The 17,502-nt window shown below is 36.0% G+C and overlaps 1 protein-coding gene across 1 annotated transcript in view; it reads left to right on the top strand.

Moving 5' to 3' along the window:
• Positions 1-17,502, top strand: part of LOC129739071 (cadherin-23) — a 53,149-nt gene that overhangs the window by 30,946 nt on the left and 4,701 nt on the right. Inside the window, exons 10-12 of the mRNA XM_055730446.1 lie at positions 7,103-7,618; positions 9,255-9,577; positions 9,641-9,839. Coding sequence (XP_055586421.1) covers positions 7,103-7,618; positions 9,255-9,577; positions 9,641-9,839 — 1,038 coding nt within the window. The remainder of the gene's footprint in view (positions 1-7,102; positions 7,619-9,254; positions 9,578-9,640; positions 9,840-17,502) is intronic.

The raw sequence follows: 17,502 nt of genomic DNA, 5'->3' as shown, positions 1-17,502 counted from the left end.
ACACATTTTTACAGCTAACTTACTGATTTTTCTGCAAGCCGTCATTGTCCAGCAGCTCGATGTAATTTTCGGTGTTCATTCTAGTCGTAGTACTGGCTATCGGGGTCTTCCCTTGCCTTGAAAATCCGGTCCATACCATGAGATGACCTCCTCCGAAGTTTCTAGTCGGTTTTACACAACAGTCGGAGCCGGAGCCATCGAGATTGAACTTCTTCTCGTCAGAAAACACAGCGAATTCCTTTTAAATTTCTATGTATACACCAGATTCTCAGATCAGATCATTCAAAATCAGGCTTTTTAAGTAACGGAAATTCGGCTCAAAGTGACCTTTTTTTAATTTTTGGTCATAGCTCCCCATATTAACTTCAATATGTGTCGTGAGCCTACTTGGTGGAATAATTCTCCTGAATCAAAGCAATCGAAAGATTCCCTTTAATTCCCTTTTTTTAAATAAGAACTAAAGGAAATCTTTCGATTGCTTTGACTCAGTCACATTTTCACTTTTTAACTTCAGCAATGGAACCTTATCCAGTTCTGTACTACCTAACCTACCTAAGGGTCCAGCGCCGATTGACCGACGCATAGGGCTGATATAAAAGATCTCCACTGCTGGCGATCTGGAGCCAGCGTCTTCACTTGCTGCCAGCCAAAGTTCTCGTCAACTGTGCGGATTTCAGGGGCTAGCGATTTTAGGGGCTAGACTACGCCGCCACGAGTTTTTGGGCCTGCCTCTTCTTCGATGCCCATCTGGATTCCAGTCAAGCGCTTCTCTGCAAATCTCGTTTTCATCTTTTCGCAGCGTGTGCCCAATCCATTTCCGTACTACTACTAGGCATATTTTCAAAAATTAGGGAAATTCAATGACTTATCAGGTTGTCAGACTGAACCTCGAAAAATCAGGCAATCCCTGAAAAATCAGGCACATTGGCATCTCTGGTCTTCACATCGTTCAAAGACATTCTTTTTGGCTAAGGAATATTTAAAGAACGTAGTGCAGAGAGCAATATTTGATTTTTTTGTGACGTCACCGATTGTATCGAAAATTTGTACAAAAATGACGGAATTTTAAATAAAAACACGTTTATGTACTTGTACTTATTGTATTATTAAATGCAGTGTCTTCGTGAAGCTAAAACGCGCAAAAATGGAAAAATAGTTTTAAAAGATCTAGCTGGAAATTATTGAGTATTCATTGGCATGACTTTTATCCGACCGGTTCACCATGTACAGTTTTTCTGTAGAACAATTAACATCGATAAATGATTGTTAACTCAGTTTACTAAAATACCAATAAAAGATCTTGGTTTCGTTAGTAAACATTGTTTTTTGATTACTTTCTATAATATGGAGCTAAAACTGAACTGACTTCAACATTTTCATGGAATATTTAGAGCTAATGGTAAATTTTCTCATATTTGAGTTGGGAACATCCACCATTTTCTCGAACTTCGATAGTCTATTTAGAATCCTTTTAGAATAACATGCAAACAAAGTTGAAAACTTTCAGCAGATTCTCCCAGTTATCAACGAAAAAAACAAGTTTCCTTGTAAATTTAAAAGATTTTTCGTTATTGTGACGTCGCAGCTTCTACCAATACTAGAGCAGGACTACCTTGCCACTACCCATAGTACTTGGAAATAAAACAGGTAGGCTGTTGCGCTTAACCTCACTTGACAGTTTCGTGTATATACACAGCTTGCACAATACAGACGAAAATAGTTATGAAAATTGCTCAGTTTTCTATAGAGTTTCAAGAAAACATATTAATTGAGGAGTTATTTGAAGTGTATTTTTGGTCAAAACCGTTTAAATTTGAAGAGTGATTCTTAGCAAACCAACTGATACTTTGAATCAGTATGAATTTTTTGATTCTGGTGAGTAAATCGAAGAATTCAAAATGAAATTGTCTCATGTTTATTTTCCCATATTCGATACAGGCAGCAATGTCGAAGTGCCAAGTTCCCTGTTGTTACAGCAAGAATTTTTCAAAAAGGATGGACGGAACAATACCATCAGAAGTTTCTTTTCATAGGTTTCCGGTTAAAAAAATTCTCAGGGCACGATGGCTCAAGTTTTTTGGACAAGACAACAGCCTAGAAACCAAATATATGCGTGTTCAATTCTCGAACGCCAAGTGAACATCAGAGTCTAAAGAAGCCTTATGGAATGCATTTAGAAGAACAAAATGAGGCGTTGGATGCCATGTTAAGCTTAATGCAGAGTATGACACCGGTCGGTAGAAATTCCATTCAGGTAGTTTTAAAGATCACTATCAATTTTGCAAATATCGCTTTATAATTTTTTACAGCTATTTCAGAATTATTTATCGACATGAAGCAGAGGTTCAGTATCTACTAGCATCATGACAGCTAAATTGAACCAAGATGCTTTGGAAGGGTTGATCCGTTCTAGAGGCGGTGGCAATGATCATCCATCACCTATGCAAGCTGTTCGACGATTGAAGGTGATCATTCTGGGAGAAAGTTTGACCAAGATATCAAGTGGTCAGAATACGAATGACCAATATATCGGTGAAGAGTTTGCGGTTATCGAAGTTTTGCGATCCAAAAAAGATTCCGGAAATGATATCACTATCAACGAAGAAGATTTGGACCATGACGATGAAGTCTTCACTGAACGTTCCCCAGAAAATTATGATAGTTTCAGGACAGAAGAAGATGGTTACGAGTCTGTTGCTGGGCGGTAGCTAGAAAATTCAAAAGCCAATATGCTTATGTTGGTGATTTTACTCACAAGCAACAACCTGAACAACTACAGCCAGTCCTGATCGATCACACCTACCATAAGGGATCCAGATTTCTACCATCCAGCTACGTAGACCATCTACACTGGCGGCCAAAAGTTTGGGATCACCCACTTAAAAACATGCAAATTTTGATCGTTCATATCTCAGCCGTCTTAGGACATATTGAAAATCTTCTGATCTCATTTGAAAGATAACGAGCAATAGCTATCTCGGAGGTATTTTGCCTAAATATAATGTTTTTGTTTTGAACTTAAAATTTAACCTAAAGTTATAACATTTTCAAAAAATTGCACTCAATATTCAAAGCCGATCTTCTCGGGATAGGGTGGACCAAATCTTAAAATTTGAGTGGCATTAGAATTCCTGTTCTTTACTTCTCAAAACACAATCAAAAAAGTTTGAGAAAAAAATCAAGAATGAATTTTTAATTAATAAAATAGACACTTGAGTCATCGTCCAAAAGTTTGGGATCACCTCTTTGTATGGTGAGTTTGTGATCATTCTTATAAAAACATGCAAATTTATTTTATTCATATCTTTCTCATCTCACATCGTATTGCAGATCTGAAGGGTTCATTTGGAAGCTAAGGAATTGTCGTTTTTTAATAAATTCATTCTAAAATAATATTTTAAGGTGAGAACTCCGGGAACTTTAAAAAAAACAATTAATTTCAGGTGATTTTTTTATGGTAATCACTTCAAAAAATAATTTTTGAATGAATTTATTAAAAAACGACAATTCCTTAGCTTCCAAATGAACCCTTCAGATCTGCAATACGATGTGAGATGAGAAAGATATGAATAAAATAAATTTGCATGTTTTTATAAGAATGATCCCAAACTCACCATACAAAGAGGTGATCCCAAACTTTTGGACGATGACTCAAGTGTCTATTTTATTAATTAAAAATACATTCTTGAATTTTTTCACGAAATTTTTTGATCGTGTTTTGAGAAGTAAAGAACATGAATTCTAATGCCACTCAAATTTTGAGATTTGGTCCACCCTATCCCGAGATGATCGGCTTTGAATATTGAGAGCGATTTTTCGAAAATGTTATAACTTTTGGTTAAATTTTAAGTTCAAAACAAAAACATTATATTTAGGCAAAATACCTCCGAGATAGCTATTACTCATTATCTTTCAAATAAGATCAGAAGATTTTCAATATGTCCTAAGACGGCTGAGATATGAACGATCAAAATTTGCATGTTTTTCAGTGGGTGATCCCAAACTTTTGGCCTGCAGTGTATCTCTAGGAGGTTTATGTAAACCAAGTGACAGATGGTTGAAAGAAGCTCGGGAGCTAGAAAAGGAATTCAAGGTTTACCACAAGAATTCTATATCCAAAGAATGCAATGTTATTTTTAATGTTAGCAGTATTCTTCACCGAGAAACCCACATATTCCACTACCATTAGTAGAATATTTCACACGATTGCGAACGTACATTCGGATAAACAAATTTAACAACTTAATTAAGGAGAAAAAACTGGCCAAACTTTGCTCTCAGCGTTTGTCAAAACCAAATACCAAAAAAGATAGAAAATTAAAGAAAATAGTTTTTAAATTTAAAAAATATTAATAAAATTGCTCTGATTTTCTAAAATGACTTTTGATTTAAATATTATTGAAAACCATAAAATATTCGAATCTTCTTCGCTAAAATATAAGCATATATAATGACATTATCTATGATATAAATTATTCATGATATTTAACAGAGTTCTAATTATTTGATTGGATTTTAATCAGGGATAGAAAAGGCTATCGCACTTAAGTAACATTTTATTGAACATTAAAAAGAGAAATTCGTCATCGTCCCCGAATGCAAGATAAAACCAACGAAAAAAAATCCGGCATTCTTAGCAAAGATTTTATTGAATAAACAGTGTACATAGTATTTTGATGACTATAAGTCGTTTTTTTAGATGACTTTGGAAATTTTCGCAAGAACTTACTATCACATTACGAAAATTGACAAAATTGTTGTTTTCCAGTCGCCAAAAAACCCACCAAATAAAACTTTTTACTTATTCAAAGAGCCAAACATAGTTGATGGTATTAAAAAGCATAAGCTCATATTTTTTTTCATAATTTCATTGCTAACCAGTTCTTCAAAAAGTAAGAATTTTTGATGAATTTCATACATTTGCTAACAATTCTCATAACTATTTTTTGGCGCTATTCACCAACACAGTTGAAGAGGGCGGAATAGCCTACCTTGTCTTTTTCAAAGTACTATGGCCACTACCTCCTTTAAAAATTCCTTGCCTTTTGGCATAGTCTTGTTATCAGTAGGCTACAAATTTTAAATTTATTTTTGAATCGGCATATTGATTATCGACCATTCACTTCCCCACAATTAAAACAGCAGTTTTGAACACACCTGGGCTACTGGGGGCACTCTGCAAACAGGCACCGTACCAAGCAGCATGGCTGCTCACGTGGGAGCAACTACGCATGAAAGAAGCAAGACCCATGGGCAGGGAAAAGCTGTTGGAAAGCGGGTACATCTCTGTTGAGTGTGAACTGTACCCAGTGATAGGGACGCTTTCAATACTGTTGATGAATTTTTCTTGTCGTCGGTTCCGATCGTTCGATCACACACGCCGGCTTAGTTAGCCTTTGATTTGGTTTACCTACGTCTAACCGTAAAAGACCAACGTTTTGGCCCACTGAGGTGCGCCCCATAATTCCCCTTCCCCTTTGCCGAGCTGTTGAGCCGGAAAACTAGGACTTACCCCGGCATTTTGTGCTGCTTCCACTCACCAGACGAGCCCTGCTTCGGTTATTTATCGTCGTTGGAGTTTATCTCTTTCGACTCTGGTTCAAAAATGGTTTGGTACGCACCACGCTCGTTTTATTTATAGGCTGAAGGTGTCCGCACTTCTAAAATGAATATCCTTTCTTACGGGGTAAAACTACAGAGCGAGTTTTACAGCTCGTGTCAGCAGTGTCCTTGAGAAAGTTGGAGTAAACAGCTCTTAGTTCAGTTCTAAATCACTATGGACCTTTGGAGTTTTCTTGTCTGCATTTTTTATGTAAAATCGGGGGCTGAGTTCGAAAATGAAACTAAAAAAAACTCAGTAGAACAGTTTTTGAGTTATGCTTCAAATATGAAACTTTGGAAAAGTTGAAAAAGTACTTGTACATATATTCAAATATCTCTGACTGCGTAACATAAATTTGAAATATTTATTTTGCAGATTATCATTGAATAAATTTGCTATCGATCGTCTGAACTTCATTTTTGCGTATGATCCACAGTATTGTTGATAGTGAAGTGAAGTAGGGATAGAAAAATTAATAAAACAAGCATTTCTTAGAGAAAATTTTGTTTTATCGACAGTTTTAGACTCGATGGTAACATTTTAAAAATCTGATTGTCTATGAACCGTAAATTTCAATTTAAAACAAAGATTTCAAGCGGTTATTTATCAAAATCGGTTGAAAATTTATGAAATTATGGTTATTTTACTAAAACTGTAATATTGACTACGTAATAATATAAAATGACGACGTAACAATTGAAGATCTGCAACCGAATATTGCCTGGATCAAGCTTTATCTTTGAAATCCATCCCCCTACGTAATACTTTTGCACGCTTGTCGATAGTGTTCGGAATCATCATTAAGCAAATTAATTTATTCACAGATGTTGCCAGTTCCACAACTCAGATTTTCCACCCTTCCAGTCATCACACACTGTACATAGCTAAGTAGCTTTGAGTTTGTGAAAATTTTCCGGTTCCGATATTTTTATTAAAAGTGGAAACAGCTGAACTCAAAACAATCGGCAGGTGATGAGTCCTTCTTAACCTTCTAAATATGCATGGACTATGAATACTATGGAGAAAAAAAATCGTCAACGGGAAAAAACTTGTTTGACTTCTAACAAAGCAATTAATGTCAAAATTGCTGTATCTAATTGTTTTTATTGTCTAAATAGTGTAAGAAATGAGATTATTTTTTAGGTTTTATAATTGCCAATTAAATTTGTTCGAATTGTGCTAAAAAAATGAGAAAAAAAATATACGAGGCCACATGCACTAGAAGGTTTAAAGTCTTTTTGACTTTTGATGGCTATGTTATTGAGTATTATGAAACAAAAAGATTTTAAATCGGTAATATGCTGAATTTTTGCACTGAAATATACTTTGTTGCGTTTATTTAACAAGAATTAAATTATGCAATTGAAATTGTGAATATTTTTGTTAAACTTGTCAAGAAACATATGTTTTTTGCTATTATTTTCCAAAAAAAAAATCACTTTCTCCGAACTTCCTTCAGCTTTCTAGGTCAATACATCTAACGCTATTTTTTTTCAAAAGGTTTCAAAGGAACTGGATCGGGAAAAGAGATCAAACTATACGCTGATTGTTAAAGCCACGGAGGATTGCATAAACGCCCCGCAGAATATATCCTTCAGTCGACCGGAAGCTGCCTTTTTCAGCGTGACACCATCCGACGACACACATCAAAGAACGACGACGGTGGCAAACCAACAATATGCTGCCGGTTTCTACGAGCATCAGCAGCAACATCGCTACAAGAAACCGCAGCGCCGTAGTCTTGGCGAAAAACAGGATGTAGGAAATAGGTTCGAGGGTCGCGGCAAAAATCTCAGCCATAGTGTCAGCGTATTGTTACCAGCCATCACCGGAGATATGCCGCCGCACTTTGAAAGATTCACTGGAGATATCTTCTATCACGACGATAATACATTGGTACGAGTTATCGTTTACGTTCAGGATATCAATGATAATCCGCCTGTGTTTGTGCAAAAAATCTTCACCGGAGGAATCACCACGTCTGCTTTATTTGGAACTCAATTTATGATGTTAACGGTAAGCTGGAGAATTTAATTGTATTTTCAGATCCCCCGGTTATCAACAAACACATGTATGTGGATGTTGATGTGAATGTATGTGGATGTGTATATACGTCGATTTGCCTGCTAGCTGCAAAGGGGTGGCTGTTCGTTCGTTAGGTTGAACATTGTAGAAATCCAAAAAAAAAAATGATGTAAGGCTTCACTGTTAAAAAAATGTTTTCTTGAAAAAATGTTTCCGTTTATTTTGTCAACCTAAAAATGCTAAGAAAAGTTTCAATTTTCAAATCAATTTTTCGGAATACGTTCCGCAGTATTTGCATAGGACTTAAATTTGGTGGATTTTCAAGAAATTATAAAGATCAATGGAAAATATTGAGTAATTAAAAAAAAAATTATAAATTATTCATATGTACACTATATATGCACATAAGGGTGGTCACAAATAGGGCTATGTTTCGGAATTAAAACCTTAGGGGCTTTAATTGTTCCTTGGCATGCCATACCGATGGCCTCATGTCAAATTTCAGCTGATTTGAGAGTCGCTCAACGAGTCTCTTGTTTTTATGAACATTTGACATCATTTGTTCTAGCTAAACTTCAAAATCTCCTTTAATGCCTAACTTTAATGCCTCCAATGAAAAAACGTGCAACCCCACTCGTATTCCATAAACTGTCAAACGGTTTAGAACAGCGTCAAATTGGATCTAAATTTCATCAGTTTTGGATCAATCCTTAAACTAGCTCTAAAAATGTTGAGTTGAAACTGGTATAATGGATCACCAGTACGGTTGCTCGGGTCAGAATTTGGGTCTAAACCGGCTGTTAGGACCACGGATACAGGTGCTCTTATTGCAGCTTTTATCATTTTCATAATTTTTGTAATATAATTCTTATTAATATTTTTATTATTTTTTTCCTTTTTTTTTAATTTTTGTAATATTTGTAATTTTAGATTTTTTTTTTAATTTTTGCAATTTTTGTAATGTTTTAAAGTTTTTGAAAAGCAAAATTAATATTTTATTTCAATATCGCTTTCCGTTGGAATAAGTTTCTTAACCAGAGAGCTTTTCCAATTGGATCGAATAATAAATTTCATTTACGTATTTTTTTATCACTAGAAAGACCGCACCAGTCAAAATGACTGGTTTGACACTTTGTTTGTTGAATATCTTTTGAATACTTCGCTTTTCAAAATTCGCAAAAAATACGACTTTTCATGAATTTTTAATCTCTACAAAACTGTGTATTTTTTATTTCGCTAGCTCTTTTAATAAGCGAGATAAAACACGCCATGTGACACTTGGACCGTGGCCAGTCAAAATGACTGGTAAAATTCACAACCCTATAACTCAAACAAGATAAAACTTTTTCGCTTGCTTTTGGTGTCATTTGCAATCTACATTCAAGACAATAAGCCCTAGGTTTGCTTTTAAAATTAGCACACCAAACTCATATGAAACGGATACTAATCAGCAGCCAGCCGCCAGCAACTTCCGAAACATTTTTTCATACTAGGCCTTTTCGTGTTATCCATACATATCATTTGAACATGGTCGTAATCAAATGGACACAGTCATCTTATCCAAGCTTTTCAGAGATTTTTTTTCTATTTGATTTAATGTTCTCAATCGATTATTTCTATATTCTAGGCAATAGACCGAGATGCTGGCGAGAACAGTCAGGTGTCATATTACCAAATCGGTGAAATCAAGCGTACGCTAACGGAAGGATTGGATTATCTGCACCGGGCGCCATTTTTGGTCGACCGCAAAACTGGAGCGGTTCAGCTAAATTTTGACCCTCAAAAGGGTATGAAAGGATATTTTGATTTCAAAGTACTAGCCAATGACAGCGCTGGACTGGCAGATGAAGCGCACGTTTTCATCTATCTGCTGCGGGAAGATCAAAGGGTTAAATTTGTGCTACGGCTGCAGCCTCCCGAAGTCAGGGAGAAAATCAACATCTTCCGAGAGTAAGTAACCGATCGATTAATGGACTGGGCCTGGAATTTTGCTAATTCTTTCTCCTCACACAGTGTTCTAAGCAACGTGAGTAATTGCATCGTAAACGTGGACGATTTCCGCGTGCACGAGAATCGAGACGGTTCGGTTGATAAGACCAAAACTGACCTGTATCTGCACCTGGTCAACCGGAAGGATAATTCTATTCTCGAAGTGTCGGACGTTTTGAAGATGGTGGATCTGAACATCGAACAGTTGGACGAATTATTTAAGGTAATTTTAAATTTCATGTTCTGACCCGGTGTGCTTTGCTTCACCTTCCAAAAATAAATTCAATTTTATGAAATTATTGAAATTTTTTTTTATTGGATCATTTGAAATCAAATCTCAACATAATTAAGAAGCTACCTCTTTAAAATGAGAGCTGCAGTTGGAGTATCGAATTACACTGGAAAAATGATTTAATCATATATTTTTAAAGTTGATCTCTAAATTAGTTTCCCAAGATCCCAAGATTTTTGCTCTGTTTTGAAAAGCTTAATTGATTCTTTGATAATGCCAAAATGTATGTTTTACTGGTGTAGATTAATCGCTATTTCTAATACCCATTGTTAGATAAGTTCTTGGTTTATGCAAAACAATTGTATGGGAGCTCCCCTATTCTCTAATTTTATCCCCAACTGAAGGAAACAGCAGTCTGAAATAAGCATACAACTATTTTCATTTCCATTTGCTCACTTAGTTCTCGATTTATGCCAACAATTGTAAAAGAGCCACCCTCTCTTCTTCCTATCACCCCTAGAACTGTAAGGAGATAGAAGTAGAATAGAATAATAGAAAACTTTCTCGTATTCAAATACCTTCCCTTGCCAAATTTTGTTTCATTTGCTTGATTTGTTATCGGGTTAGGTAAAAAAAGTAAGAGGGCCCCCTTTCTATCTCCCCATCGGAAAGAGGGGTACCAAATATTCGTAGAAACATTCCTCGTTCCCGAATACCCTCTTATGCCTACTTTGTTTTACCTATATAATTTGCTTGATCAGTTCTCGAGCTATGCAAACATTAGCCTTTCATATGAGAGACCCCCTCCCCCTTCCAAGGAGAGGGAGGGGTCTCAACGCATAATAGGCATCTTACTTGGCCTCAAAAGCATCCATCTGCCAACTTTCAAGTAAATCGGCCCAGTAGTTTCCGAGTCTATACGGAACAGACAGACTGATAGACAGACAGAACTTAGACAATCGAGGATAAATTTTTGTAATGCAGGCTTATACACAGACGCTAATGTGATAAATGTTACAGCTTTTAGGAATATCGTTCTCTTCGATTCTACAGTATAAATTTACGCGTTTATTTTCAACATAGTTTTTCGAAAAATAGACCCATTTGCAGTTTTTCCATGTTTTTGAAATTCTCTTAGTTGTAGCTTTTGCCAACTGCTTGTCAAACAACGTTTATTAGTATGCACTGTAAATTTTGGCCTCGATTTCCAGCAACAAATTGCTGGAAACGTCCAGCAATTAAAATTTTCGCTGGAAACCAGCAAACATTCTGCTTCTTGCTGATTTTGCCAGCACTTGATTTGGATTGCTGAAAAACCAGCAATCGATCTGTCAAACTTTGATTTTTTGTTGTTTTGTCAGTTTTTTTTTTCGCTGTGTTTGAAGACTGTTTGTCGATTCAAAAATGACGGTGACGGTGTTGCAAGGTAAAATTCTATTAACCAAATGATTCTTCAATAACGTCGATTGACATTGTTTTCCTCCACATTTCAGCGGTGGAGCGAATAAATTAAGAGTCAGGTGGAGGATTGATTCATTTTAGTTGAAATATGCCAATAAATTACAGCTACGAATAATAATCACACACAATATTTCGATTTATACATAGTTTGAAAACCACTGAAACTTGATATTAACCCATCCAAATATTTCCGGATCTTTTTGAAAACAATTGCTGATTTCCAGCACTTAACGATTGCTGATTTTCCAACAATTGAGTTCTCTGATCGTTCCCAGCATTTTTTATTGCTGGAAATTTTGCTGCAAAACCAGCGGGACAAAAACCAGCAAAATTTTGCTGGTTTCCAGCAACTAAAATTTTGCTGTGTGGGTTGTTACACTAACATATTTTGAAACATTCTGCCCAAAAAGTGAGTTAAAATAATGATTGGCTATAGTTTTATGCCGACATTAGTATACCGTGTCTATAGGCGGATTGAGCAGTTCAGGCATAGTTAAATCAGTTGTTACACAGCAAAAAAATCTGAATCCTTAACAACACTGAAATTGAAAAACCTTTAATATTACATGACGTCGAACGCGATTTGTTGATGTAAATTTACAGATTGAAAAAAGTTGAATCCATAATAGCACTGAATTCGAAGGACATGAATATTACATGACACGGAATGCGATTATTTGATGTGAATTTCCATCACATATGATGTAAATAAAAAGAAGCATCACAAATGACGGAATTTTCAGTGCGAATTAAATATTACACGTCTTAAATATTTACATGTCTTCCAAATTTTACACGTCTGTTGAAATTCATAGACGTGTAATATTCAACTCGCTCTGAAAATTCCATCATATGTGTTGCTCCTTTTTCGTTACATCATATGTGATGTAATTTTACAAATGTTTTTGGTCATACACAATTCTTAACAACACTGAATAAGAAATTTCTTAAAATTACACGTCATGGAATGTGATGACGACATTGAATTTGTGTTTAATCAATATTACAAACACTGAACATGATAATGTCATGTAAAATTATGAACTATCAAGAACAGGACCATAGACAAATGTAAACAAAGTGTCAAGTCAAGTCGTGCACCAAAGTTTAAGCAGTTTTCCCGCGAGTGAGGTTCCCGGAGATCTTCGTGAAGCAGGGATGCGGTTCCGGAAGCGGCTCCACGTAAATCAACTTAGGATCCGGGGAAGAAAGTAAAAGGGTGAAGTGAATCCTAATAAAAAAATGTTTGCTAAAAAATGTTTGTCGCTAAGTAAAATAAATTAAATTAGTTATAAAAAGGTTTAATTTTTATGAAGAGATGAGAAAATTCCATTGTTGAATCATATAAACAAAAAAAAAAAAACAAAATTAATTCCAATTGGAAAGTTTCCCTTTCAATATTCAGTGAGATTATAATTTACATCATTTTTATTTTACACGTTGCAAAATTTTACATCATTTTTATTTTACTTGTTGCAAAATTTCACTGGCGTGTAATTTCCAACTAGCACTGAAAATTCCGTCATATATGATGCTTCTTTTTATTTACATCACATGTGATGTGATTTTACAGATTTTTTTCGTTGTGTGAGAACACCCACTTTCAGGGTCAGCGTCCTTGATTTGAAACCCAAGAGTAAACATCGATCAAAGTTAAAACTTATCAATACTTTATCACTAACTGCATCATTGGACAACCTGGATCGAAACATAAAAAAACATTGAATAAAATTATCCGCATTACAAGCGATTTATTGTTTTAAAAAATCTCAAAATAATTTAATAATTTTCACCATATTTGCTCTAGAATGTCAATACAAAACAATAGATTCGACGAAGCTCTCATTTTTATTCCATTTGTTAACATTAATAGAATAATTTGTTTTAATGTAAAAGTCCATAAGTTTCGTTTTAAGATTTAAAACATCTCAAAATAAACAATGGAAATTTATATACCAACTAGCTGCTCCCGTACGAACTCCGTTTCGCTTTCAACTTATGTCATGGACAGTTTGTATGAATTTTCCAGATGCATTTCCGAATGCATTGTCAAGAAATAATTGCAAAAATGTTGAACACATTATATGGACGATAACATTGTCTGTCGTCTGCTACTAAATTTGAAATCAGGAATCAATTGATCGTGCCAAAAACTCCTTGTATGAATTTTCGCCTCGACTATCGTGTACCAATTTTTATCTGAATCCGATGTACAATAACGTCATAATTGCATAAACAGTGAAAAGTTAATATGAAAAACCCCTTTTTACGACCCGTGCCCCAAAATTCAATACCGGAAAACAATTTCCCATCTCTCGAATCCTCCATGTGCAAATTTTCATCTTAATCCGACGAAAAATAACGTCAATAACGCGAAAACAATATTTGTCTTGTACGAACGACCCCTTTTAGAAGGGGTCATCCGAAAATCTGAAAACATTTTTCACCATTCCTGGTACTAATGAGCTTGCTATTTAAAACTTCAATCAACGATAATATTTATTGCATACTTATCTTTAAAAAACTGTAATGTCGAATGAAGAAAATGCTTTCGAAACTAATTTGCTACGTTTCACCAGGATAGAAATTAGGAAAATAAAATAAGTAAAAGTGTGTGTCACATAATAAAATGGAACTAGCATAGTATAGCATTGGGTGACTACACACATTTTGAATTGGCTGATACAAGAGGTAATACTAAAAATCAAGCCCAACACTAGATGCCGAAATGAGTACCTGGGTTCAATACTCATTTGAAGTGTTGTTGCTTGGTTCGACAAAAAATTTAATCCTGATAGCTGTACGGTTTAGCACGCTTCAAAGCTGCAAATTCTCTATTTATTATTTCCGTTTCATTATCGATATCTGATTTGAACTTACATTTTGATTTCTTCCTCTTAGTAAATAAATTCCGAACCAATCAACTTAAAGCCCGTTAGCATGGACTACCTAACAATTCAACGTACATCGTACGATATCAGTGGGTAATGAGTACCTGGTTACTTCTTGGCAAATTACCCGATGATGCTTCTACGTCCAAGAGTGCCAAATTCGCAGGGATTTTGCACTCTCTCCGTTTGCTGAACGAACCACAGCTCGTAGTACTTGACCATCTGGAGCCGTGATTACGCTTACCACACGTGCTCAAACCCAGCAATTTCTTTTCTTCTCATTGATTACTATCACTAAATCACCTGCTTTCACCTGGCTTGGTAGGTGAAAACTACTTAGTGCGCCTGGTCAACATTGGAAAGTATTCTTTGACCCACCTCACAAAAATTTGTCCACCAGATTTTGAGTTAGGTTCCAGCTGTCTCGCAAAACCCTTTCTGTGATCATCAACGGTTTTTGAGGTTGATGGATTCCAAGGCTGCCATATTTAATAAAAAGTGATTTGGCGTTAAGGCTTCTGATTCAGCGGCATCTAGAGGCACATAGGTGAGAGGTCGGGTATTCACGACTGATTCTGCCTCTAGTACTCCTGTTTCTAGCACTTCGTCGCTGGGATGTTGTGGATGGTCCGCAATAGAATCCATTGCTGTCTTTGCCGACCTTACCATTCGCTCCCACGGTCCTTCCATATGAGGAGTTGCAGGAGGGTTGAAGTACCAACGTGTTTGTGCATTAGTAAATACGATGGCACAACCCTCGTGAGCATTTTTTATCTGATCTATCATGAGATTGTTTTAATTTTACACATCTGGCATTCTTTACCAACGCGTTTTACTAGTGTTCGCAAATGAAGGATCTGGAACCGTTGACGTATCTCATTACTTAACCACCGTTTCATGATTCCCGTGTAGGAAACCACGATGGTATTGATGCACAATAAGGTAACACGATGCTCCTTAGGTAAACACACTGGATATTTGCTTTCGTAGGCTGTCACCGGAGCTGCTTCAATTCGACTCTTCATACGCATCACACGATTTTTGTCCATATATGGTGTCATCTGATACAACAATCTTCTTTTGTTTATAGTATTTTTTTTTCTGCTAGAGAATCTTCAGTTTGATGTAGTAAGCGGTTATATTCTTCGGGATAAGCTTCCATTTGAACTTGCCGCCACCGGAAATTTTCAGCATTTTCGATTTCTTCAGCCTCGAGGACTCTAGTTTCGAGAGCTCTGTCGTTTCCTTTGCACCATGAAATTATAGACACTATAATTTCATATAGTCTGGCAAAGAGAATGACGGGAGCCAATCGAACTGTCATTCGCGCGGAGCCAATCGAGCATTCTATATGAAAATGTTCAAGCTCTTCATAGCTCTCTACAGTTGCAAAATAAAAAATAGTTTCTCTATTTAATAGATTCTTAAATTACCTGCTATGTTTGTCAGTTGAACGCGAAATCCATTTTAAAAATATATTATGATGTATAGGTGAAAAACGTAGTGAAAATTCTGCTAAAAAACTTTTGTTAATGTCACTAAAAAGCCAAAAAAGTTTAGTGAATTACAATACTTCAACCATGATATTCCAATATTTAGAAAGTTTGCTCGATTGGCCCCCGCGAATGACAGTTCGATTGGCTCCCGTCATTCTCTTTGCCAGACTATATGAAATTATAGTGTCTATACATGAAATTATTCAAAGAAAATATACCAATGCTCGCTGTAATTGATGAAACTGTGAATACCGAGAATAATCAATGTTTGGTTGAAAAACGTGAACATGGTGCACGAATGTCGCTCGGATTTCTTTTTTAGGGCTGCTCGTTGGTTGAAATTTGGATGCCAATCGCTCTCGGGTTTTCTAAAAAAATCGGGCCCAGTGAACCATCGACTTTGAGGATCAAAACTAGGTTCCGTTTTCCATTTGGTGGCTTCATCTGCCACCATGTCGTCCATGTCGTTAATGTAGTGGTCTTTCATTAGGTATATCTTCCGCAGCAAGTGGAAACTCACTAGCGTGTTCCATCGCATTTCGGTTCTTCACATATTGAGCTATGCATGGAGAGCATGTTGCCCCAAACGTGGCAACATCCACTACGTATACCTGCGGTGGTTGTTGTTGGTCTTCACGAAATAGGAAACGTTGGTATTGTTTATCGGAATCGCGTATCCTGATTTGGTGAAATATCTCCTTGGTGTCACCTGTTATAGCGATGTTTCTCTGTCATAATCTAGCAAGAACATCCGGTAGAGAGGGTAAGAGATCAGGACCTGTGAGCAAAGTATCGTTGAAGGACACGCCCTGAACTCGCGCAGCAGCATCCCATATTAGACAAATTTTCTGGGGTTTTTTTCGGGTTCTGGACTACCCCTAGTGGAAGGTACCAGGTTTTTTTCCGGATCTGTTCCCTGTAGCTCTTCTACCGAGGCTCGATGAGCATAACCTTTCTCTAGATATTGGTTTATCTGTTCTCGTACTTTAAGACCTAGAAAGGGGTTTCTAGCTAAACGACGTTCTAGCTAGAACCTGTAATCTACGTTCGGCCATGGGGAAGCTGTTTGGAAATCCCGGTTCTGAGTTTTTGAATAACAGACCCTTTGAAATTAACGAAAATTCAGAGCTTGAAATAAACACGCCCTGCTTCAGTCGATGACTACTTCGATCAATTCGATCCTCTTGTTCAACTGCACAGCAAAAAAAAAAATAATAAATTCACATCAAACGTAACTGCATAAACGATGTAAGCATTAAGAACCAGAAATGATTTTAGACATAAATTTATATTGAATAACGTCTAAATTTCAAATCGAGAGTCCGTGTGTCACATAATAAAAGGAGCTTGACAAAAAAACAAAAACTTGAAAAATATTATAGTAAATGAAATATTTTCAAATTATATTCAGAATTGCATAGGTAGGGTAAGTGAGCCTTAACTTGGCATGCTCCTTATCTTGGCATGCCAAAATGCATTTTGGTAATTTGTATGTCAAACATATGCCTAAAAATATAAAATAAATCAAACATAAAAGAAAATCGCATTTGTCTACATTCTGCATAGCATTTGTCCGCAATTGAATCCATATAACTGCGTAATAATTTTTTTTCACATGACGAACTGGAAGTAAAATTACGATTTTTCGGAAAAAATCTGAAATGAACCTACCTTCCTAGTGCATCTGCCACCTTCGGATCGATTTAAAAAACACACTTCCCTATGAAAAAATCACTAAAAAATACCGTTGGTTACAGCAAAACGTGGCAAAAAATATAAAATTATAACCTACTCCAAACAACGTAC

This window comes from Uranotaenia lowii, chromosome 1 (assembly GCF_029784155.1).
Source record: "Uranotaenia lowii strain MFRU-FL chromosome 1, ASM2978415v1, whole genome shotgun sequence".
NCBI classification, from domain to species: Eukaryota; Metazoa; Arthropoda; class Insecta; order Diptera; family Culicidae; genus Uranotaenia; species Uranotaenia lowii.
This window is presented reverse-complemented; position numbering and strand designations above follow the sequence as displayed.